Source organism: Nyctereutes procyonoides, unplaced genomic scaffold (genome assembly GCF_905146905.1).
Source record: "Nyctereutes procyonoides isolate TBG_1078 unplaced genomic scaffold, NYPRO_anot_genome, whole genome shotgun sequence".
Lineage (NCBI taxonomy): Eukaryota > Metazoa > Chordata > Mammalia > Carnivora > Canidae > Nyctereutes > Nyctereutes procyonoides.
In genome coordinates this window covers 93,172,929-93,199,247 of record NW_026575125.1, presented here as the reverse complement: position 1 = coordinate 93,199,247, position 26,319 = coordinate 93,172,929, and the positions used below count along the sequence as shown (strand labels likewise).

The 26,319-nt window shown below is 35.7% G+C and overlaps 1 protein-coding gene across 11 annotated transcripts in view; it reads left to right on the top strand.

The window, feature by feature from the left end:
* The window catches only part of THOC2 (THO complex subunit 2), a 134,643-nt gene that overhangs the window by 70,946 nt on the left and 37,378 nt on the right, over window positions 1-26,319 (top strand). For all 11 annotated transcript variants that reach the window (XM_055337385.1, XM_055337384.1, XM_055337383.1 and 8 more), the window contains 7 exons: window positions 6,147-6,239; window positions 8,849-9,004; window positions 9,559-9,731; window positions 10,969-11,164; window positions 22,046-22,087; window positions 22,519-22,649; window positions 22,748-22,849. In XM_055337385.1, coding sequence (XP_055193360.1) covers window positions 6,147-6,239; window positions 8,849-9,004; window positions 9,559-9,731; window positions 10,969-11,164; window positions 22,046-22,087; window positions 22,519-22,649; window positions 22,748-22,849 — 893 coding nt within the window. The remainder of the gene's footprint in view (window positions 1-6,146; window positions 6,240-8,848; window positions 9,005-9,558; window positions 9,732-10,968; window positions 11,165-22,045; window positions 22,088-22,518; window positions 22,650-22,747; window positions 22,850-26,319) is intronic.

Here is a 26,319-nt window from a genome sequence, read left to right as displayed (position 1 = left end):
TTTTTGGAACTATCAATTTATAGTATAGGTATCATGAATGTTTACTCCTAAATATGTTAATTTGTACTTTTTAAAAAGAAGGACTTTTCTATATAGCCATCATACCAATTTTGTATCTGACTTGATTGCTTTTATATAATAAACTCAGGCCATATTCAGATTTCCCAAATTGCCACCAAATACATTTTATAACTATTTTGTTCAAACAATGATCAGGTCAGAGGCCATGTGTTTTATTTGTTAGGATTATTCAGTCTCTTAATTTAGAATAGTGTCTCCTCCCATTCCTTTAATGGCATTGACTTGTTGAAAAGAACATTACCATAGAAGACTCCATTAGTCTTCCAAGTATTATTAGATTTATCTGATTGCTTCTTCGTGGTTGGTTAAATTTGTTCTTTGTCACCAGTCTTGTCTTTTGTACTTAGATATCGGAGCTTGACCATGTTCAGGTAAAATATTTAATTCCAAAAGACTTCACAGGTTGTGCTATATGTTTCATATCATGTAACATCTCATACCTGTCTGACTTTTAATGTCCTAGTAAGCTGATGACAGTCTTATCCCTCCATTCAACAATGACATTTTCCCTCATATTAATAGGAAGTTATCTGTATGTTGATACTTTGGCACCACATGAATATCCAGTTTTTCATTAACCTTACATTACGTGGCTTAGAATACATGGATGATCCTTTCCTGAGTCAATTGTTACCTTAGGGGTTCCAAATTGTTGATTTACTAATGTTATCATGCCTTCCACATTTATTAGCTATCATTTTTCTGTAAAGAAGAATTGTCCTTTATCAGCTTGGGTTGCTTGGTTACACTGAAATACAGTTCCTACTGGAAAGGCAGGATGATTCCTTCACTTCCTCCCCCCACTATTAATTACTAGCTATCAGAGTAAAGGGTTTTTCCAGTAGTGGCCTCTAATGGTGATATGAGTGGTATGGATATGAGAGAGAGAAATAAGAGACAGAAGACATTGTGTGCATGTGTATTTTGACTTAGGTTTTCAGTGAATTGATACGGTTAATGTGCAGTGGAAGTTGATCTTCCAAATAGATTTCGAAGGTAGAGCCAATGGTATTTGTTGGTTCATTAAATACAGAATGTGAAGAAGTAGAGTTAAGGCTATTTCTAACCTCTTTTTTGGACTGAGCAGCAAAAAGGATGGTGTTATATCAATTGAGATAGGGTAAATTTCAGGTGGAATGGGTTTGGTGTACCTGGGGTGGGAATCAGGAATTTCAGTTTTGCATAATGCTGAGTTTGAGATGTCTTAGATATCTAGGTGAGACGTTGAGTAAATAACTGAATGTATAGATCTGCTGTTCAGGAGAAAGGACTGGGTCAGAAATAGAAATGTAGATGTCAGAAGCATGTAGATGATCTATAAAGTTGTGATACTGGATGAAATCACCAAGAGTTGGGTATAGAGAGACAGAGAAGAGAACCAGTGCTGAGCCTTGGCACTCTAATGTTAAAGGGCCTGGGGAAGAGGAGGAATCAGCAAAGGAGATAGAGAAATAATATATAAGGTAAGAGGAAAACAAAGAGAATATAGCATCTTGGAAACTAAATGAAAGAAGCAATGATGAACTTTGTTTAATGCCCTGATAAGTCATTTAAGATGAGGACTAAAATTTGTTCATTGTATTTATCATTGGGGAGGGCAAAACTAGCCATTTTGGTAAAGTTGGATTGGTGTTAGAGAATGGGGAGAGTAGAATTGGAGATCGTGAGAGTAGACAACTCTAAAGCAGTTAATACAAAGAGGCATAAAGGTAGCTGCCAGGGGAAGTGAGCTCAAGAGATTATTTTTTGAAGATGAGAGAACACATATTTATGCTAATGGGAATGATTGAGTAGAAAGGAAGAAAACTGTAGGAAAAGAGGAGAGAGTTATTGGAGTAATGTTCTTGGATAGAGAGAATGGAGTTTATGGCATCAGTGGATGGATTGACTTTGGGAGCATAGAGAGTTCATCTAGAAAAGCAGCATATGGATGGATATGGTGGTGAGAGTTTGTAGAAATTTCACTCATTGTTCCAGTTTTCTTACTAAAATATAAAATAAGGTCATCAGCTGAGAGAGGATGAGGGAGAGGAGGTATTGGAGGTTAGGAGAGGTTAGGAGAGAAGGTAGGAAATAATTATATAGGAGAGAGGAGAATGAATGAATGAATGAGAGAAATAGAGTGTGACTGTCCAGCAGCATTAAGGATCCATTTGAGGGTAGAGATGTGAAACTGACATTTTGGGAGGAATGTAGGTATTGGTAATATTAAAGTTTAGGATATGGAATGAATGGCTGAGATGGGGTAGAAGAGAAGATCTTTGGAAGAGAGAAGTTCCAGGAGCCAAGAGGCCGGCATGATGGAAATATCACTTAGATATATATGAAAGTCTCCAAAAATTAAGAAAGGAATAGAGTTGGACAGAGTGACAGTGAGTCAGAAGCTATAAGATCATTGCTAAATGAAGGACAGTGACCCAGGAGTCCATAGATGGCAAGAGTAGGACATAACTAAAAATGGAAGAGTAGGGAACTCCAGAGCTCTGTCCCTCCATGAAAGCAACTTAATGAGCTGGTAAAAACTGTCAATCACCTTTTACGAATTCTGGGTTTTAGTTTTCAACAAGAAATAATGAAGTATGCAGTGAAACAAACTCTGGCTCATTCATAAGGGAAAAAAAAATAGACACTATCCCTGAGCAAGTCCAGGTGATTACTTATTAGATAATTTAAATCACCAGTCCTAAATATGCTTATGATTTATAGGAAACCATGAGCAAAGAGCTAAAGGAGACCAGACAATATAAAAAAAGAGAAATTATATATAAAAAAAGGAACCAAACATTCTGGAGTCAAAAATCATGATAATTGAAATGAAAATTGCACTAGTGGGGTACAACAGCAGACTGAAGAAACAATCAGCCAACTTGATGAGCCAGTTGAGGTTATCCAGTATGAGGAGCAGAAAGAGAAAAGAATGAAGAAAAATGAAGAGTCTAAGACAATAGGTTACATTCCAGTACCAATATTTACATTGGAGTACCAGAAGCAGAGGAGAGAGAAAGGGACAAGAACGCATGTTTGAAAAAAAATAATGGCTGAAAACTTCCCAAATTTGATAAAAGCTATGAATCTACACATCTAAGAAACTCTACAAACACCAAGCAGATGAATTCAAAGAGAGCCACTCCAAGACATATTATAATTATACTCAAATTGTTGAAAGCCAGAGACAAAGAGAATTTTGAAAGCAACAAAACAGGTATGACCCATTATGTACAAAAGATCTTCAATAAGATTAACAGCTGATTTCTCTTCAGAAGACAGTGGGGTGGCATATATAAAGTGCTGAAAGAACAAAATTGTCAATAAAGAATTCTGTATTCAGTAAAACTATCCTTCAAAGAGATTATGACATTCCAAGATAAACAAAAGTTGGGGGAATTTGTTGCTAGTTGACCTGCCTTACAAGAAATGCTAGAGTCCTTTGAGCTGAAATTAAAGGACACTAGACAATAATTTGAAGCCATATGAAGAAATAACACTGGTAAAGGTATCTACATAGGTAAACATAAAAGCCAGTATTATATTTTTTATTTGTAGCTCCTTTTACGTGATTTAAAAGATAAAAGAATAAAACAGTATTTATAAATCTAATTGGCAAACAATAAATATAGAAGGGAGGGATCGAGATGTATAGGTACAGAGTTTTTGTATACTACTGAAGCTAAGTCAGTATTGGTTCAAACTAGATTAAGTTTAAAATATCATTTGCAATACCCATGGTAACCACTAGGAAAATAACTAAAAAACAGAAAAGGAAAGAAGGGAATGAAAAGGCTTCACTACAGAAAAACAAAAAACAAAAACAACCAAAAACATAAAAGAAGGCAATAATGGAAGAAATGAGGAATAAATTAGGAATAAATGAGGAATAAATAATACCTGTAGAAAACAAATAGAAAAATGGCAAATGTCCTTCCTTTTCAGTAATTACTTTAAATGTAAATGGATTAAAATTTGTGATCAAAAGCAGTTTGGCAGAATGTATAAAACATGATTCAACTATATGCTCTCTATAAGCAACTCACTTGAAATCCAAAGATAGAAATATATTCAAAGTGGAGGTATGAAAATAGATATCCTACGCAAATAGTATCCACGAGAGAGCTGGGGTGGCTATTATAATATATATTAGACAAAATAGACTTTAAGAATTTTACAATACACAGCAAAGGACATTATATATTGATAAAAGGGTCAGCCCATTAAGAAGATAAAACAGTTGTAAACACATTTGCACTAAACAGAGCCTCAAAATTTATGAAGCATACATTAACAGAATTGCAAGGAGAAATATTTCTGCAACAGTTGTTAGACATTTCCATACCCCACCCACTCTCATTAATGGATAGAACAACTAGACAAAAGGAAATAGAGGACTTAAACAGCCACATAAACCAATTAGACTTAATAAACATAGAACACTACCTAGCAACAGTAGACTACATATTTTTTCAAGTGTGCATGGGATGTTCTCCACGATAGACTCTGGTCACAAAACACATCTCAATAAATTTAATACTTTGAAATCCTACAAAATATCTTCTTTGACCACAATGGAATGGAACTAGACCACAGCAATAGTAAGGGATTATGAGTGACTGGAAATTCAAAATTGGGTGGGCTTAAAGGGAGGGTAGAGGGAGAATAATCTGAAAACAACTATAAAAAGCAAAGATGAATCATACCCTACCTCCAGGCCTAGTAGTGTGAGGGGTCTGGAGAAAAGAGCCACTGCTTGACTGGATTACAGTGAGAGTAGTGTTCCTGGGGCGTCTTAGGCTCTCTTTGAGCAGGACGGTAGAAGGGACAGTTAGAGGAGAGGCTCAGGATAAATATAGGGGTTTTTGCTGAGGACGGATTATGAATTCCAGAGGATTCCATGGAAGGTTTTCAAGAATACAGAATGACAGATTAGGACAGAACAGGGATTGTACAGAGCAATATGAAGATAGTATGGGAGTTGATGTTTGGCCTAGGAGTCAGGGGCTTCTTGTGTTGAACTCATTGAAACACAGAAATAAGGGGAGTAATGAGAGTGTTTTTGGTGGATTCAAGTCAGATAATAAGCTTTTGTGGGTTTGCTCTGAAACCCTGACTACCATTTGTTTTTATGGGAAAGTGAAATGTTTTGATACTAAATAACCATTTATATACATTTAGAATTAAACTTTTGTGAAGTTGAAGACTTACCTGTCTTAAAAAATACAGTGAACAGTGCCTTCTTTATATGATATCCACTAGTTTGGTTAGCTTCCTATGTTATATCCATAACACTTACCACAATTGTGAGGATCCTTGCAAAGATCTTGCTTTTAGTGTTGAGTAGAAGCAGAACATAATGTACTGTCATTGTTTGCTTTTTATTTGCATCTGGCCATTTAGTAATTGCTAGTTGTCACGACTTCTTCCATTCAGCTGACCACAAGCAGTTTAAGAATAGGGGAAAATTCTTCTTGATAACATTCAAATATCCTTCTGTTTCTGTGCAGGGTCCACAGGGCTGGCCTGGAATTGGACATTCTATATTTTGAAATGTTGATTTATCCATATGTAATATGTATAGACACCAGTTTTGAAGGGGAAATCAGTTGACAAGCAGATATATTTAACACAAAACCCAAGAAGTAAAATAGGGAGAAAAGTGTAAAGTAGACACAGTTCAGCACTTCCAAATTTGCATTCTTGTCTGTTTGCATCTCCACTGAGAAAAACTTGAAAAGCAAGTTAAGAAAACACACGTATAAACAAAACCTAAAACTAAGTATTATGCAATATAAAATCTCACTTCGTTTTCAGATTTTGTTGAAATATTAGCATGCATTGTAAAATGTGTCCATTTTTGAAACCTTTATTTGTGTTCATCAGAAGATGTTTGTGAAAAGGGATGTTGACCTAATTATCTTTGTCCTCAATTCAGATGTATGTTCAGGAAGAACAATGAAGCGTATCATTTATTGATCTAGTTATTTGGTGTAATTGTTCTTAATTATTGATACGTAAAGGATATGATTTTAGTTGCACTTTATGCGCTAAACAAACTTTTTTGTTTGTTTTTCAAGGAACCAAATGGAGAAACTCCTTCATCTTTATACAGAGTTGCAGCAGTACTTCTACAGTTTAATCTTATTGATTTAGATGATCTTTATGTACATGTAAGTCAAGTGGGCTGCTAAGAATATTTGGTTGTCCATCCCAGGGGTGGGAAGAGGAGTAGGCAGCTATATAGCACTTCAAGGTTGGTTCTAGGGTCTCAAGTTTTAAGTTTTGAAGCCATAATGCACATTATTGCTTTGTGTTTACTTTATGAAGTAAATGAATTTAATTCTTCGACAAACTATGGAAATTAAATACCTTCTGTCACTCTTAGTTCGAGGTTGGATATGAAGTTCTTAATTGTTAGCAGAGTATATCTCATGGGAAGAGAGGCCAAGTTCTAACCAATGTGGCTTTAGACTTCTGTCTTATATGCAAATTATCAGAAATATGAGATTATCTAGATACTTTTTCCTTCTCCCCAGCTGTTAATTTTAGGTATTCAAGATGAATGGAGAACTCTTTATATTCTTTAATGGCTTTTCTTGTGTTTTTACTGGGTAGTAAATCAGTAGTATTGTGCTTTTATTGCTGGATCCAGGATCTAGAAGAGTGTGTATGTGATTGTGATTGATGACCTCCAGTTTAGCAACAGTTTAGCCTGTCAGTCTGAAAAAACTAGGTTTGGTATAGAAATTTTTGTTTTATTTGGCTGTACATTAGGATACCAATGGACTTAAACCTGTCTAAAGCCGACATCATCTTCACTGTCTTTGTAATCACTTTGTCACTTTCTGATCTCTCGTACTGTGGTTACAGACTTGAACGAAACTCAGTGTCTACCTTGGAAGCAGTCATAGTCTAGCAATGGAGGAAACACTTTGCATTATTTAATAACTACTGTATTGGAGGTATTCACCAAGTGTTGTGGGGGCTCAGAATAGATAGTAACCATGTTTGTCGGGGGGGATTTTGGAAGGCTTTTCCAAACTAGTAATGTTAGGAGTTTGGATTTTTTCTTATTGCAAGTAGAGAGCCATTCAAGATTTAAAGGAGAAAAGTGATATACAAACTGAGAACATGGAACGTTGGTCAGAAAAAGGGGAATTCAAAGACAGGTGTAAGTTTATGGGCAAGTGTAGACTGGTAGGACAAATGGAAAGATGATAGATGATGATAGATTTATTACTGAATTGTTTGAGTTTAACAATAAATGCAAGTGGCCTAAGTGTCCCTGTTAAGTTGTCAAAGATTTTCAGATGGGATTAAAAACCCATTTGTTGTTTATTTTTCACGTGAGACTTCTAAAACCTAAGGAAAAAGGAAGGTTGAAGGTAAAAGGGTGGGAAAAATATATCAGGGAAGTTATTATTGTTAGACAAAATGGACTTTTTGGCAAAAAGAGATAGTCACTTCATAATAAATAAAGTTGTGTTCACTAGGAAAATAAAACATTTGTAACTTTATATGCACTTAATTACATATTCTCCAAGTACAAAAAACTAGAAATTGAGAGGAACTATAAGAAGAAACTTACAGGGATGCTTGGCTGGCTCAGTAGGTAGAGCGTGCAACTCTTGATCTCAGGGTTGTGAGTTTGAGCCCCATGTTGAATATAGAGATTACTTAAAAAAATAAGAAATTTACAGTTTATTCATTATAATGGGAGATTTTTTAGAGGCAATTGCATTAATCTGGGTAAAAGATGAAGACGTATGGCAGGTACGTAAGTAAAGCAATAAAAATAGGTCTGATGGCCAGTTGGAAAGCAGAAAGAATGAGAAAAAGTCTTGCTTACATCCTTGCCATCAGTGCCTAGTGACTTTTCTCCTGCCCCCATTTTTGACTGATGGGATGAAGTCTACAATATGTAGTTTAATATTTCACTATGTTTCCTTTTATTGTTTAGTGTTTATTTACTTTGCATTAGACTTAGTTACTGAAGTAGATTATGTATTTCTAGAGGCAGGAGTGCTTTTATAGCCCACCGTTGTGCCTAGCAGAAACTACTAAATAATTTGTTGGCTATATTTTTGTGTCGGGTGTTTCATTTATTTTATGAAATATCTACATTAACCATCTTCCACTCATACAAGATGGCTGTACTGGAGATAATTGATTCTTTTTTCATAGTGGAGGGTCGACTATACATAATACATATTACTTTCTCTTTTGCAATAAGCTAGAAACTAGTTTGTGATTTAAGTCATCAAATAGGTATTAGAAAATGAAAAGTGAGATGTCAGATTGCTTGTAATTTTTTTACTTGAGATTTTTCACCTAGAGGAATTAAATTTACCCCTTCAAGTAATTCAGTAGCTCAGCTCTCCCAAAATGGATCCATATACAGTACTTTATTTAATTTGGAGTTTGACCTTTAAAGGGGAAATCTGTGATATTTTTAATGGAACAGGTACACATTTTCTTGGGTAAACTAATAAATTCAATGATAAACTGTTGTATTATTGGTTTAATATAGGAACTCTAACATAAAGAAGAGATGGAACTTAAAACTCCTACCTGATTTTAAAAGGTGTATAAAATTCAAGTACTTAACTCTGTTAGATTATAAGAAAATAATGGAGAGAAACTTATTTTAAAGGCAAATCATGGTCATTAATAGGCTAGACCTTATTTATAGTTTTATCTATTGAGAGTAGACAGTGTTGCTTTTTATGTATACAAATAGTATTAGCTGTTCTATGAAACTTTAATGAACCATTTTTAGCTTCTTCCAGCTGATAATTGCATTATGGATGAACACAAACGAGAAATTGTGGAAGCTAAGCAAATTGTTAGAAAACTTACAATGGTTGTATTGTCTTCTGAAAAAATTGATGAGCGAGAGAAAGAAAAGGAAAAAGAAGAGGAGAAAGTAGAGAAGGTATATATGGTTCCTTTTTGTAAAATTAACATTGTCTTCTGGATTTAGAATTATGGGAGAATAATTTATTAATTTTGATTGTGGTGAAATCTGTTTTTTGGAATACTAACTTGAAGAGATGGTTTTATTTTTAATCTGACTGATACCTTCCCAAAAGAGGCTGCCATATTTTTTTCTTACTTAAATTTCAAAATGTATTCTAAGTAAAATATACGGCTATATTTGTGCTCTGTGTATTAATGTCTTCAAGTCCTAAGGGGATTCTCAAAGATGGATGAATTCTAGTTCCCTATGGCACAGTTAAACATTAAATAGAACTTAATTTCAGGCCTAAAAAACTTTCATGCTGTGTCTCCTAAAAAGCATATCCTGTTGTTTTTTTCGATAGCTAAAAAAATTGATTGTACTTTCAGGGAAATGTTGCATTTCCCATGAGTGGCAGCTGTTGCTGACATACATTATTATGGTGTTTAACTCAATTTTTTAAAATAAAAAATACTGACATTTATCAGAATCTGTATTCTGAGTATCTTCACTGTAATTGTTCATTTTAGCCACCTGACAACCAAAAACTTGGTTTGTTGGAAGCCTTGTTAAAGATTGGTGATTGGCAGCATGCACAGAACATTATGGATCAGATGCCTCCATACTATGCAGCTTCACATAAGCTAATAGCCCTTGCTATTTGCAAGCTTATTCACATAACTATTGAGCCTCTCTACCGAAGGTATGTTACTGTATGCTTTTCTAATCATTGAGGTAGATGTAGTTTAGGACTACAAAAAAAATCTGCACATTTATCTTGTTTCCTCCAACCAAGCAAATATTTAAGTATGTTTTATTAGAAGATAATATTCACAGAATGTATCAGTTTTATACATATTAATCAGTGACTTGTCCCCTTATGTCTAGAGCAGGTGATGCAGAATGTGTGCTGCAGTGTAGTCTAAAAACTGTAGATTAGACATCTAGGTTGGGTTGCTCCATTGAGAGTAAAAACTCCATTCTTCTGTTTTTGACTTTTCCTCCTCTCTTGGGGGAGGGCAGAGAATTCTTAAGGTTTTTACTTGGTGTAATTTTCCTCTGTCCTGGGGTTCAGTGGCTCTGGGTGAGGACATTGCCTCTCTGCTTGCCTTATCTCTTCTGGCATATAGGCTGCTATTCTGGAATTTGCTAGTGCAGCCTTTCTCATCATCCCTAGTTATTGTGTCAACCAGTCCTCTAGCCCTCAGCCTACTTGCAGGATACTTAGGAGCAGTATTGGCAGCAGCTCTGGCTTCAGCCCCACAGATCAGAGCCTGCCTCAAAAGCCCCAGCCTTGTGACTCGTGTATAGCTGCTGGCTGCTGCCTTCAGTGCCACCTGGGCTGTGGACCATGAAGGCTTCTTCTCAGAGAGTGACCCCTGTGACTCCACAGCGGGACACCTGCTCAGTAGGTGAGAACTCTGGGCATGCTGTCCTTTTTAGTGTGACACCCTCTTTCATTATGCTGCTCACCTTCCCTACCACCACCTACCTCATACTCAGTCTTAGATAGTGGAACCCAGATTGAGAAGTGTTTATTGACTTGAATCACTGTTGTTATATCCATATTTTTCTGTTTCATCTTCCAGTGTCTCTGAGGTCCATCTCTTGTTCCCCATTCCCATATCCAAATTCCTGATACTGGCCAAGTTAAACTAAAAACAAATTCATATGATGTATGTTAAATGTTACTTGAAATCTGCGTTTCTCTGATTTCCTTATGTAATTAGTTTGAAACATTCTATGAGCTCTGAGTTTTTCCAAATGAGTATTGTTTTTGTCTTTTTCTACAAGTTAAATTATCTGGTACTAATAAAGTTAGGCACAAGTGAAATATAGGAAGCAAATTTGAGCAAGAAAAGCTTTACTTACTGATTAATATAACTGTGTTAACTTAAAATGGAGTATTATATACATATACATTTTATTTCTTTTTATAGAGTTGGCGTTCCTAAAGGTGCTAAAGGTTCACCTGTTAATGCTTTGCAAAATAAGAGGGCACCAAAACAAGCAGAGAGCTTTGAAGATTTGAGGAGAGATGTCTTCAATATGTTCTGTTACCTTGGTCCTCACCTTTCCCACGATCCCATTTTATTTGCAAAAGTGGTGCGCATAGGCAAATCATTTATGAAAGAGGTAAGATTTTTTTTTCTTCCAAGCAGAAAACTAAATTTTGAAACGAAAGTGTTCTAGGTATATTTGTCTTACGTGTATCTCTAGAAATAAAAAGAAAGTTGAATTTACAAATTGAATTTACAGAAAGGATACGTTGAGTAAAGTTTGGGGAAAGTCCATTGTGTCCTAACCACACACACACACACACACACACACACACACACACAGTCCATTGTGTCCTAACCCACCCCCCCAACACACACTTTAGGTAGAATAATAGTCAAGTCCCACGCATAGGAAAATATACATTATACAAGGATTCCTTTTTGAATGCCTTTATAATTTTAGTGGTCAACTCAGCTTTCTTTCCCCTTACTTTTCTTCTACTCTGTTATTTTCTTGGCTGCAATTTTGAATCGTTGTGATTATTTGTATGAAGTCAGACTGTTGAGGATCCATTCTTTTCTAGTAAACTTTTTATTGAAATAAAATGTACAGAAAGTAACACATCATAATTGTACACCTCAGTGACTTTTTCCAAACCGAACACCCAGGTATCCTCCACCTGGATCAAAAAATAGAACACTACTCCAAGTTTCCCTTGTACTCCTTTCTAGTTACTATTCTAAGGGTAACCATTTATGCTATTTTAAAAATTTTAAATCAGCTTTGAGTTATAATTTATATAGAGTAAACTTACCAATTTGAAGTGTACAATTTGAGGAGTTTTGACAGATGTATACAGTTGTGTCCACCACCACAGTCATGGTAGAGAATATTTTTATCACCCCAGAAAGTTCTCTCTTACCCCTTTGCCTTCAATTCTGTCCCTTTGTTGCTGGTTCCTGGCAACCACTGATAGGCTTTCTGTCACTATAGTTTTGCTTTGTCTAGAACCTTATATAAATGGAAATGTATAGAATGTACTCTTCTCTGTCGGGTTTCTTTCATGTAATGCTTTTGAGATTCATCCAAGTTGTTGCACGTGTCAGTAGTTCCTTTATTGCTGACCAATATTATATAGATATAGCAGAGTTTATGCATTCACTGGTTGATGGGCATTTGGGTTGTTTCTCGTTGGGGGCTATTAATAAATAAAGCTGCTATGAATATACCTGTACAAGTCTTTTTTTTGGGGGGGGGGCATATGTTTTTGTTTCCCCAGGAATGGGATTGCTGGGCCATATGGGTAAGTGTATAACTTTTTGCCAAACTGTTCCAACATGTGTGTATCATTTTGCATCCCTGTGTATGACTTCCAGTTTGTTCCACATCCTCATCAGCATTTGTTATTGTCACTCTTAAATTTTAGTCATTCTGGTGGGTATGTAGTGGTACCTGTTGTACTTTTAATATACGTTTCCCTGATGATGGATGGTTTTGAGCATCTTTTCATATTCTTCTTTGCCATTTGTAATCATCATATATTGAAATGTCTATTCAAATCTCTACTCATTTTAATTGGGTTGTCTTTTATTATTATTTTTCTGATTTGCCTTTTTATTATGTTGTCTTTTGAAACGCAAAATTTTAAATTTTGATTAATTCCAATTTAGCAGTACTTTTCTTTTATGGTTTTCTCTTGTGTTCTAAGAGATCTTTGCCTAACTCAAGGTCTTAAAGCAGAAAAGAATACATAATTTCTTTTCAATTGTAAAACAAGGCTACCAAAAGTTAATCTGCAAATTGTTAAGCACAAAACAGTTTTCTCCAGTGTTTGGTGCTTGCATCTAATTTTAATTTTTGACAACAGTAATTTATCAGCTGTTGTATATTAATCCTTTGATACCTGAAGTATTTGATTTGGCTTTTAATACTTATAGATTTTTTTGATGCTCACAAATTTACGTTGTGTAAAGGTACTCTAAAGAAATCTAAGTTTATTACTATAGAAATCATTTATTATATAACATATAGAAAGGAAGTATAGTGATGTTTCATTATCTTAATTCTTTTTTCTTTTTTCATTATCTTAATTCTTATAGTCTGAAAGGGATGGGTCATGTCAACTAGTGCCTGTTCAAAGAACAAAAGGGTCAATGTCTTTCCCAGTGCCTCATATTGGGAAGCATATGAAGTCAATCTATCCCATTACTGATGATGTTAACATTGATCACTTGGTTAAGGTGATGGACTACCAGGTTTCTCTAGGGTACAACTATTTTTTTCCTTGATTGTTAATATAGACCTTCCGGGGAGATACTTTTCTGACAATGTAAATAGCCTCTTTCTTATCTTACCTTCACCCACTAATGCAGTTCTTTTTAACTGAACATCTTAATGTTCAGATCTCTTGTTCTGAAATTCTTTCTTTGGCTGTATTATAAACCTGTAAGCAGGAGACCAAACATTCAACTTGTGGAAGTCCTGTACGTAGACATATGCATGAACATATGCCTAAACATAGACAGGGTTCTAGAGCTGTCACCCTTCCCCTCTGCCATCTCCATCGCAGCTCTCCTGTACCTCTGTTCTATTACAGTTGTGCCTGGTGCCTGCCCCTAACTCCAGTCTCTATTTTTGCAGAGGTAGAAGGGCAGAAAGGAAGAGGAAAATGTTTATTTTGATCACAGTGTGAGAAGAAATCTGTCTTCTCTCATTGCTAAGGTTGTAGTAGGAAAAGTGAATCTTTCAAATGATCTGAATTAGAATTTCGGTTTATTATTTACCCATAAAGATATTTCACTGTAACAGATCATTTGTCCTGTGTTTATAGGTTTAAAAGGCTTTTGTTGTGTAGCTAGGAATTTAACTAGGGTTTATAAGACTGTTTCTAAAGGGAGAATGTGAACTTTGTTCCAAAAATATAATTAAATTTCTTGAACAATTCATTTATAAGCTTGGGGTTGCTTGTATATATAACTTATGCATATTTTGAAAATGTTGCTTATGTACTTATGCCGGCTGTCACTTAATGGTCTTCTAGCTTATATTTATTTATAATCATTTATTTCTGTGTATTTTTTAAATTTGAGGTACATAACATAGAACCATCTAGTACAGGGATCTTCAAACTTGAGCATATATAAGAATCACCTGGAGCTCATCGTAAAACACATTGTTGGGTCCCATCCTCAGAATTTCTGATTCAATAGGTCTGGGGTGGAACCTACTGAAGGGAATCTGCATTTCTAACAACTTACCAGGTGATGCTGATGCTACTGATTGAAAGACCAAACTTTGAGAACTGTTGTTTTAGTATATTAACCAATATTGGTCTTTATTTAAAAGAGGGGGAAGCCCTAAAGAATATTTCTATATGAATGGACAGATTTTGCTATTGTTAATTTTCTTTAATTATAGAACATAGCTTAAACACACTCACCTGACATACTTAAATGGCTTTGACAACACCTGCACACCTAAAGATGAATTCCTTGGTGCTTTTTTGCATCCAGCTGATGTTAATGGGTTAAGTTGTTTATGATAGTGGCAGCTAATATTGAGCTCTTACTGTGTGCCAGGTTCTATTCTAAGTACTTTATGTGGATCAGCTAATTTAATCTTTACCATACCCTTTATGCTTTAGGTTAATTGTCCCAGGTCACACTGTTAATATGCGGCAGGGCTGAGATTTCAATCCAGGCAATTTGGATTCAGAGGCCAAGTTCAAAATCATCATGCTCTCCTGCCTATACAACTGTAGTGAGTGTGAAATGGAAGAAATGATAGGTTATCTGAATTTTGCAATTCTTGAAATTCCATGCTATTTTAAATGAAATCTGTTAGTGGTATTTTGTTTATCTCTGCAATCCGTGTTCATCTTGGTCTCTGTATCTCATCTCCAAGCTTTTCTTGTTTTATTAGGTTCATTCTTAATGCTTTTTTCTATGACTATATGTAGATACTTGTGGAGAATCTGCCTCTGTCCTTTGTGTTCTACTTTTGTCCACACTAAGTTCATTATCTTTTATATGCTTGGGGGGGGCATGCTATTTATGTTTCCATTGTAGTCACAGCATTTCATTTTATCTTAATATGTATAGTTGTGTTCACAACTTCTTTCTGATAGAGTGAGAGTAAATCCTTTTACCTTTCCTACCTTATTTATGACCAGTTCTCCTCTCTCCAAGCTGCAGTCTGAGTATTGGGTTCTCCTTTCAATCTTTTATGTAGTCTGTGATAGGGGAGTGAATGAGCTCAGTGAGGCTGAGTGTAGTCCTCATTTGGAGTACCTCTGCTTTCTCTTCTGAGATACTATTACCTATCCTGTACTAGGCATGTCTAGCCAAGTGGGTATCCCAGCTCCCTTGGGCTTTGATTCCCTCAGCCATCTGTGCACAGTTCCTTTGAAAGATAGCAGGTTTTAGCAGCTGGTTCTTCCTTTTCCCGAGTCCTGCTGAGCAAGTTTTTCCTCAGTCTACTCACTTACCTTGCAGGTCTTATTGCCTAAAGGATTTTGTTGACTTATTTTCCTTTGTACTTCTGGGATTGGGTTAAGGGCAGGTGCCATACCACACTGGGACCAAAATCATATGTGTGTGTGTGTCCGTGTCCCCATGTCCCCATGTCCCCGTCCCTTTGAAGTTAAATAGCAGAGTTTCCTCTTATTTGGTTGGTGGTGGATTTGCAACATTAAAACAACAGCAAGGCATATCTTGTTAATTGCATTAGGGATAGGGGACAGAAATTCTGTGTATATGCTTCACTCTGTCATCTTAATTCATTTGTCTGGTCAGGCTGTTTCTTGTGTTGGCCTTTCGTAAAAGCCAAAGTGTTTTATACTGATTCACAGATGAAGCTTAGAAACCTAGAGTCAGAGGGTCAGAATATTTCTTAGACTGGGCATTAGATGATATTAGGAATAGCTAGCTGGGATAATGATATTGTGGTAATGTGGAAGAATGTTCTTTTTAGGAGATGCATACAGAATTATTTTGAGATGAAATTATCTGCTATGTTTTTTTTGTGAATCAAAAAGGCAAAATGTTAATTGTTGAATTTGCAAAGTAGATCTGTGTTTATTGATAGTGCACTATCCATTGCACTTTTATGGAAACTTGAAATTTTTCATAATAAAAATTGCAGTTGCTAGGGACAGAATCTATATTAGACCATTGATTCCAAAGCTCTAGTTTATGAAACAGTTACTTTAGAATTTTGGCTTGATGTTTACTTTTTTTTTTCTTTCCAAACTGAAGATCTACCCTAGTTGTGTAGGTTAGAGCTCAAAATTAATATTCTTTTTGGATGCAGGGACAAGTACAGTGGAATTATACCATTACTTGTGCTTAATTTTTGTGAATGTGGCCAGACTTGTTCCATCAAAACACTCAAGTGTGTATGCCTAGGAGTAAGGGTAAAGTTGGATAATTTTTTCCTCTCAGTTTGGTTCAGTTTCTCAGGTCCTTTACCACATTCAGCAGGAGTCTAGTTTTTTTTTATAAGATTTTATTTATTTATTCATGAGAGACACAGAGAGGGGCAGAGACACAGAGGGAGAAGCAGGCTCCTCGCAGGGAGCCCGATGTGTGATTTGATCCCGGGACCAGGATCACCTCTTGAGCCAAAGGCAGACAGACGTTTAAGCGCTGAGCCACCCAGGTGTCCCATGAGTCTGGTTTTTAAAGTAATGTGTTTTCATGTGACTTGGCCACTAAATGCAAGCCAGTTACTTCATTTCATGTTCACATGACTTCATGTTCCTATCTCAGGTTCACTTAACAGTGATTTCTTCTAATACTGTAGGGGGAAAGACCAGTCTTGTGTTGGAGTGAAATGAAAGATAATGTGTCTGTTACTCTATAGATAATTTAAGGGACTTTTAAGGGTAATTGTGAGTATATGTCATTTCCATTGTATGCATTGACTTTAGAACCTAACTTGCCTACGAAGAGTATTTAAGGCTGTCCCCCAACCAAAGTAATTAAGGCATTACACATTGTTAGGTTAACTGGTTTCATCAGGATGAGCTGCTAGCTGAGATGCTAGCTGCTTGGTAGTTCTGTGACTTTTAATCTGTCTGGACACTTTTCTAGGCCAGAAATGAGTGGTAAGAATATTTGCCTTATCTAGTTCCTGGGGTTGCAATGAGAATCAAATTAATGTCTCAACATTAATTAGATACTAACGTTAATTAGGCACTAAACTTTAGAGAGTTAAAGTTGTCATGAATTCTTTAGATCATAGTAAGTTAACAGCTTTACTTTTGTAAGTTGCCACAACACTAGCTTTTGATGATGATTTAAAGTGTTAATATACTTTCATCTATCTCTGTTTATAAGTAATAGATACTACTTTAAAGTAGCAGCTTCATTTCCCATAGGAGCAGATTTGATTTTTATATATGAATGCCTTTGGCTTCTTTCAGTGTAGTGGTAATTAGATATCCCCCCCCTTTTATTGTGGAAATTGTTATAAATTGGTGACAAATCAACAATTTTATCAAATAAAGGAAATTTTAAAAAAGATTTTATTTATTCATCACACACACACACACACACACACACACACACACACAGAGGCAGAGACACAGGCAGAGGGAGAAGCAGGCTCCATGCAGGGAGCCTGACGTGGGACTCGATCCTTGGTCTCCAGGATCACACCCTGGGCTGAAGGCAGCGCTAAACCACTGGGCTACCGGGGCTTCCCGAAATAAAGGAAATTTTTATTGCTGGGGTTTTGTGAGTAAACTAGTTAGGGGTAGCTATGGACATGTCAGTTTCCAATTTTAAGTGGACATGTAAGAATATTTTTAAGACAATCAGAACCTTGCATTATAATTCTTAATTGTCCAGGAGATAGACACTGCTCTCATTGGCGCTGTATGTTAAGCTCCTCTATGTACTTTTGCTATTATAAGTCTCATACAAGGCAAATTTTAATCTATAACATCCTTGCTATTTAATGAGCCTGAGCAGGGAAGAACTGTTAGCATGTTTATATTTGTACTTATATTGTCACCTGTAATAATTGATTTGAACTAAAGTCACCTTAGATATTACTGAATATCTTCATGTGACAATTCTAATCAAGATGTAGAATCATAAAGTAATAAATTACAAATAGGAGGATCTTAATTTTTACCATTAGCTATGCTTTTTACTTAAGAGAGACATACAGACATAGATATTAAGCCCTAATAGGCAAATGTTGACTTTATGTACAAACAGTATAATTTTAAGAAGTATATTTCATACAAGAAAGAAAAGTAGAATTTTTAGTGTGTACTAGATGCACACTATAAGCAAATGATTCTGTTCCTCCTCTCAAAGACTGTTTCCTGAAATTGAACCTCAGTGTTCAGTTTCAGGAAAAAAATTCAGAAAGTATAAACATGAAAAAATATTTGTGAAAAACTCTCCTCTCTTGGAGTTTTGGCCATTTGTCCATGCAGGGTGTAGCAGATGCAACTAGATTCCATCTGTATTCCTTTGGCTCTTACACACCCAAAGGTTTTCAGCTGCTGGCACCTGCATCTCATTTTCTGAGGGCTTTTCTGGCCCTGGAAGCCTGCATAGTAAGTGTAGGAACTGGTATCCTGGAATTGCTGGAGAAGTAACTCACCTTGCCCCCTCTCCTCAGCTCTCAACCAGGGAAATGATAGGAGTTAGTGTGTAACTACCATGCCTTAAGATGGAATAATAATCCTGAGATGTATTTCTATACAGACCCTCAGAGTCCCCAGTGGGATTAAGCTCCAGTTAACCCATAGGAATAATTTCCTACTGGTGGTTCCTAGGATTACTTGCCAAATAAACTATGCCTGCACTTGAATAGTCTGCTTTTGGGGAATGTAAAGGAAAACACAGGGGCATATTCCTTTAAATGAATTCCATATGAAAACCTTAATTATCCCTAAAGATAGATTTACAGGGCAATTTTTTGTTTTACAAAAGACTTCTTTTATGAGGTCCATTTATACAGAGAATTCATTTAAATAGATTACATATTCGTATTCATTAAGTGCACCAGAAATACCTGTTTTTACACACAGCTCGTTAGAACTATGCTTGTGTAAAATAGCACAGTCTCATCATAATCAATGTTTTAAACAAAGTAATTACTTTTGGGTGGTGAATTTTATGAAATCAGTATAGCTATTTAGCATTTTGTTTTGTTTGCTCTATTTTAATGTTTAAACCACTCCCCACAAGTCCATTTACTGCAGCTTGAATGCTACCATGTGGTAGGGAGACCATGTACTTTTATTGTCTAAACCAGGACACTCAAGATGGAAAGGCTGTGCTGGTACTTAATACTGGGATAAAAAGTGAGAACCAGCACATAATGGTCATCCTGGGTATATATAGATGACCATATTATTAACTCTTCGGTACAGATTTTTATTTTTCATATGGATTTGTAGTGATTAAAGATGAAATGTGTTGGATGATCGTGCTTTTTTTTTTGATGATCGTGCTTTTTCATTTAGTAGCTCTTTTCAGAAATGGTGCAGTATTAATATTACTGATTGTTTCTAGGTATTTTATAAAAATTTAAGAGTCTGATTAAAAGATAAAAACAAAACTTTCAAACAAAACATTGAAGGGTAATTCATTTTTCTCTTCTTTAGGCTCGGTAAACTCATAGTCCTGTAACTTAACCTGTTACAGGTTATATTTTCCTATTTCTGAGTTATTTTGATGGGTTTTAGCTGGATCCTTTCTAGCAAAAAGATTTTCCTTAGAGTTTTAAGATCTAAACGTGAAGTTCTTAGCCTAGTGTATGGCACATAGTACTCAATAGATAGTAGTTAATCAGAATGAGAAAAATAAGGTGAAAATAGTGCTGTAATTTACTTAGATAATAGCTTCAGGTTCAAATCTAGTCATAAATTTTAAGTATTTTTCTGTTTTGTTTCTTTTCTGAAATATAGTCTAAAGTGACATTTCAGATATTTATGGGTTAGAGATAAAAAATAGGACATTGATAACAAGTTATCTAGTTAAATCTACAACTTTCCCCCAAGGTTTATTTCTCGACTCCCCAGAAGCCCCTCTCTTGGTGGAGGACCTACATTCTTTTTGTACCCACTACTGTTATGCAGCCTTGTCATCTGATCCCTCTTTATAGGGCAGAAATGGAACCTGCTTGGGGCCATTCATAGCTGATGGTTTGTCTAGGAATAATTATGAATACTTAATTTTATTGAGACTTAAAAATTCAATTCCTAATAGTACATTGGCAAGTGTAGTTTTGATCTTCAAGAAATCCTCAAAGATAGGAACTGCCTTTGTTAGTTCCTCAAAGATAGGAAGTCTGTTTATCTTTGAAATCCTAGTGTCTGGCACATAGTAAATGAATGAATGAAGTGGATGTCTTTGTTCGTCCCCTTCCATTTTTCTTCCCATTTTTTCCTGGACTGGCCATTCAATAAAATAGTATGGGAATGGAGAGTTTTATATTTACTCTGAATTAAAAAGCAAATTAAACTAAATGAAAAAGCATCAAGGGAGTAGAATGTGTCTTTATATTCTTACCAAAGAAAAGAAAATTACTTACCTGTCCCTCTCCATTTACAGTTCATCTTCGTTATAGTTAGCCTTTGATAGAAATGTTTCTTACTGCTCTTCTAGTTTCATTGTGCTTTCTGTATTTTTCTTTTTCAAATTTTCCTGGTTATGAAATGTAGAGAATTGACAGACATTGCAAACTTAAATAAGTATTTAGTATGGGAATTAGGACAGCTTAGTAGGTAAGAAAATGTTTTATTTCTATTGAGAAAACTTTGTGTAGCTTTATTAGAATCATAGTATAGTAGAAAAGGAGTGGCTTAACTGCCTTTATACCCAACATAAATATACTGTAAATCTAGTTCTTCCTAGTATGCCACCAGAATTACCCCCCCGCCCAACCAAACAAAAAAGCGGCTATCTACTTTGTTTTTTGTCAGGCTACTTCTTCATAACCTCACCATTATTTGCTGACCAAGACACATGTTTATGTAACATTTGTTTCTGTGAAGGGGAACCATATCTTTTTAACCTGCTGATTAAAAAAAGGGGAGGGGGTTGTGTGTGTTTTCCCATCAGCGTGACAGCAGTCCTGGAATTAGTCTTATGTGAAAGTATTGTACAGAAGTTAGACTTCTCTGTAGTAGTACCCATTAAATTACTCAAGCATGAAAACATACGTGCACAAAATACTCACTTCTGCCAAGAAAATAATAAGCTCATTAGCTGCATGTTAGCTTTCCCCCTTCCCTCACTTGGTATTGAGTTAAATCTTTCCCAGAAATCTAGATTGTCCTTGACTGTCAGTGCTTCAGTTGTCATTTTGGCCTTTGCACACTCCTTTAACTCTCCACCTCCTTATACACACACAAGTATTACTATTTCACTTTGAATGAACAACATCAGCATCAAACATGGCACTTCAGCGGTCCACCTGCAAATCATTGATACAAAATGACCTAGATTTTTTCATTCAGTCCAACTTACACAGTGGTCTGGTCTTTGTCAGCAGTGTTACTAATATTTTGGGTTTATTTCTCATTGAGAGTTTAATGATGAATAAAAACAATTTAAATTTCTTTGGGTTTAATTCTTTTGCTATTGCTTTAGTTTTAGATTTTACAAATTCTGTAGCAGAAAACCAGAGCTTCTGGATGAAAAAATGGAAATGCATTATAACTAAATTATGCTTGATACAATCTTATAATAAATACTTAGATCAGTTTTAGGATGCTTTGGTTTGTGATAATGAGGTTGAGAAAATAATTGACTTATAAAATTGACATTTAAAATTCATGAATGTTGCAACTGATTTGGAAGTTACAGATATAGGTGAAATTTTAAAATGTTAATTGGTAATACTGGCTATATTTAAAATCTACATTTGTTTAAAAAGTAAGGAAATAATTCACAACCTTGTACAAGTTAATTTTCAAATAAGACGCTAAATTGAGACATCATAATCTTAACCTTCTTGCATTTTATTTATAGTTTTTTTTAATTTTAGTTTCAGTCTGATGGAAGCAAACAAGAAGATAAAGAGAAAACGGTAAGAGACTAGAAAAATCTAACGTGTCTGATTTGTCTATATACAGCATATGTAAATTTTACTGTGAACAAGCTTAATTTTACCATGCAAATATTTTGTATTCTACATGCTGAATCTAGCTTTTGGCATATCATACAGTTATCTTTTAAGATTGACAACCCCTGGTTTTGAGGATTACCATGTTGAAAAAGGAAGAAGGATAATTAGAGTCCCTCATTCTCCTGCTACCCCTTTCCTTACCTCACCTTATTGCTTTCTTAGATGGGAGAAGCACAAATATCCATTGTGAAAAGAACAGTGATAGTGTGGGAAATTAGATGTGGGTGGTATGAGATCTAGGAATGGAAGTTTCTCAAAGGCTGATATAAATTTATTTTGGGGGGATTAATACGGATCTTTTACTAAAATAATTTTTCTTCCCTTCTTCTTAGGAAGTTATCCTTAGCTGTTTACTTAGCATTACTGACCAGGTACTACTTCCATCTCTTTCTTTGATGGACTGCAATGCTTGTATGTCTGAGGAACTATGGGGAATGTTTAAAACATTTCCATATCAGCATAGGTAAATACATAATATTTTTGTATTTTTAACTACTGTTCTAGTGCATTAACCTCTAAGTGTTTAACTTTTCCTAATTCTTCATCTCATCGTTTTTTAAGATACCGTCTCTATGGCCAGTGGAAGAATGAAACTTATAACAGTCACCCACTTTTAGTAAAAGTTAAAGCCCAAACAATAGACAGAGCCAAATATATCATGAAGTAAGTCTTAATTTATTTTTCTTTGTATTAGCCGAAAGTATATCTGGATCTAATTTACTTTCTTTCAGCCAATTTCTGCTGTCTGAGTCTCAGTTCTGAGGAAGCCCAGGAATATTTGCTTAATGGTATAGCTGATTATATACTGCAGATAGAATGACTATCAATTTTTTTAGCTCGTTTTGACTACCAAATTAGTTTTTGTAGTTGTCATGCTTGCATAGCTGTAAAATCTAATCTTATTTAAATATGTCATATTCTAGGATGAAGTTTTTTTTTTTTTTTTTTTTTTTTTTTTAGGACAGCCTTTGCTCAGTTTGCAAGATACATTTAATGGCTTATACAAGGTGGTCAAAGTTCTCGAGATTTTCTCTACCAGAAGTTATTGTAATAAAGGTTTTTCTTGGGTTGCTCTTGGCTCAGTTGGCTAAGTGTCCGACTCATGGTTTTGGCCCAGGGTGTGATCTCATCATGGGTTGTATATTGACCCCTATGTTGGGCTCTGTACTCAGCATGGAGTCTGCTGGGGATTTTCTGCTTTATCCTCTCCCTCTGCCCCTTCCCCTGCTTGCACGTGTGCTTTCTCTCTCTCTCTCTTTCTCAAATAAATAAAATCTTTAAAAGATTTTTCTTTTTTGGAGGATCTACTGGGATTATGCAGAACTACCTCCTTGAGTCAACTTTTGAAAAATTTCTATTTTCATTTGTGTGCTTTACTTTCATGTTATTAAAAACATAAGAGTGATGTTATTTTACTTCCTGGTAAAGTGAAATTTAATTATGAAAATTGTATACTTCAGATTGGAGTCAGTTTATATGCTGATTACACTGCTATCTTACAAGTGTTTTCAGCAAGGCTATTGATTGTCGTTTCTTTTATATTTGTGCAGTGGTATGGTTATTCTAAATTAAAATAGTTCATTCTCTAGTTTAACTAGATTTAACAGTATGCAGTGATACTGTCTGCCCAGTGATCCTGTCCCTGGCCACAGTTTCCTGGGGAAACAGGTGCACAATCTGGTTCAGTAGTTGTTGTTATACAGCATATTTAACGTTCTTTGGGAGGATAGAGAAGAGAGTGAATTGTTTCACCACGTGAACGTTGGTGAAGTCATGGAAGGAGATGATATTAGAATTGGTCCTTCCAAAAAGAGTTCTGGTCTCAAGAATTCCTCAAGTGGAGTGTCTAGCTTAACAATAGCAGCTAATATTTATGGAGCCATTAATATTTATATGTGCCAGGCCCTGAACTAAGTGCTTTAGGTGGATTATTTAATAATACAGTTGACCTTTGAACAACATGGGTTGAACTATATGGATTCACTTATATATGGGTTTCTTTCAATAAATGTATTGGAGGGACACCTGGTTGGCTCAGTGGCCGAGCATCTTTTGGCCCAGGGCATGATCCTGGGGTCCTGGGATGGAGTTCACAGCAGGCTCCCTCTGCCTATGTATACTCTGCCTCTCTGTGTGTCTCTCATGAATAAATAAACAAAATCTTAAAAAAATAAACGTATTGGAAAATTCCTGGAGATATGGAACAAATTTGAAAAATCTTCATGCAAATCACATAACCTAAAAATATTGAAAAAATCAAGAAAGAGGTATGTCACGAATGCATAAAATATATGTAGATAATAGTCTATTTTATCATTTACTACCATAAAACATACAACGATCTATTCTAAAAAGTTAAAATTTACCAGAACTTATATGTACACTTACGTGGTGACGTTCATAGTCCAGAGAGATGTAAACAAATGTAAAAATTTATGACTTATAACTGCATACTGTACTGCTGTAATAATTTCATAGCCACCTCCTGTTGCTGTGCAGTGAGCTCAAGTATTTGGAATATCCTCTTAAGACACTGCGTGATGCTAATCTCTGTTTGAGCAGTTCACATCTCCAGTAAATTGTGTATTGCAGTAGAAAGTGATCTCTCACGGTTCTTATGTATTTTTCATGTTTACTGGGTATCGTAAACCTTGCATAACACCCTGGGACCCATATGAAGTGCCTCTGGTGTGGCCGGAAGTGCTCCAAAGCAAAGATCATGAAGTTACAAGAAAAAGTTGAATTGCTTAAAATGTACCTTAGATTGAGGTCTGCAGCTACAGCTCTCAGCCATTTTAGGATAAATGAATCCAGTGTAAGGACTGTCTTTTTTTTTTTTTAAAGGAAAATAATGAAATCATTGCTGCAGCTCTATGAGCAGATGTACTCGTACTTTTTTGTGAAATACCTTTTGTTTTTTTGTGTGAAATACTTTTTATCTTGTTTTTTTTTTTAATTTTTTTATTTATTTATGATAGTCAGAGAGAGAGAGAGAGAGAGAGAGAGAGAGAGAGAGAGGCAGAGACACAGGCAGAGGGAGAAGCGGGCTCCATGCACCGGGAGCCTGACACGGGATTCGATCCCGGGTCTCCAGGATCGCGCCCTGGGCCAAAGGCAGGCGCTAAACCGCTGCACCACCCAGGGATCCCTACTTTTTATCTTGTATTGAAAATCCAACTGTCGTGTGGGTGCAAGATTGCTGTAAGAAAGAAATATTTATTGATTCTATGATTTGAGAATATACCAAGTCATTATATGACAACTTAGAGCAAATGGAAAGTGAAGGATCAGAAGCCAGAGAATTTAATGCCAGCAAAGGATGGTTTGATAATTTTAGAGAGGTTTGGCTTAAAAAATGTCAAGATGACAGGAGAAACAGTGAGTTTATGCTCACCAAGAGGCAGAAAATAGATGAGTTTCCAGGTGCCATTAAGACAGTCATTGAGGAGAAGGGATGTCTGCCTGAACAGGTTTTTAATGCAGACAAAAGTTACCCTATTCTAGAAAATAAAGCCACAAAGGATATTTACTAGTAAGGAAGAAAGAACAACTACCAGGATTTAAGGCAGGAAAGGATAAGCTAGCTCTGCTGTTTTGTGCAAATACAGTCAGGTTTATGATCCAGATTGCCCTTATATATAAAACTGCTAACCTCTGAGCCTTGAAGGAAGAGATAAACATCAAGTGCCAGTCTTTTGGTTGTACAACAAAAGGAGCCAGACAACAAGAACCCTTTTTCTGGATTGGTTCCATCAATGCTTTGTCCCTGAAGTCAGGAAGTACCTTGTCAGTAAGGGACTGCCTTTTAAAGTTCTTTTGATATTGGACAATGCCCTTGGCCACCCAGAACCCCAAGAGTTCAGCACCAGAGATGGCAAAATGGTCTTCTTGCCCTCAAATACAATTTCAATTCAGCCTCTAGATCAGGGGCTTTAAGACGCATTACACGCCATACTTTATGGAAAGGATTGTGAATACTATCAAAGAGAACCCCAATAGAGCATCATGAAAGTCTGGAAGAATTACAACATTGAAGATTGCCATCATTGTTATAGAAAACGGTATAAAAGCTTTAAGCCCAAAACAAATTCTGCTGGAGAAAACTGTCCAGATGTTGTATATGACTTCATAGG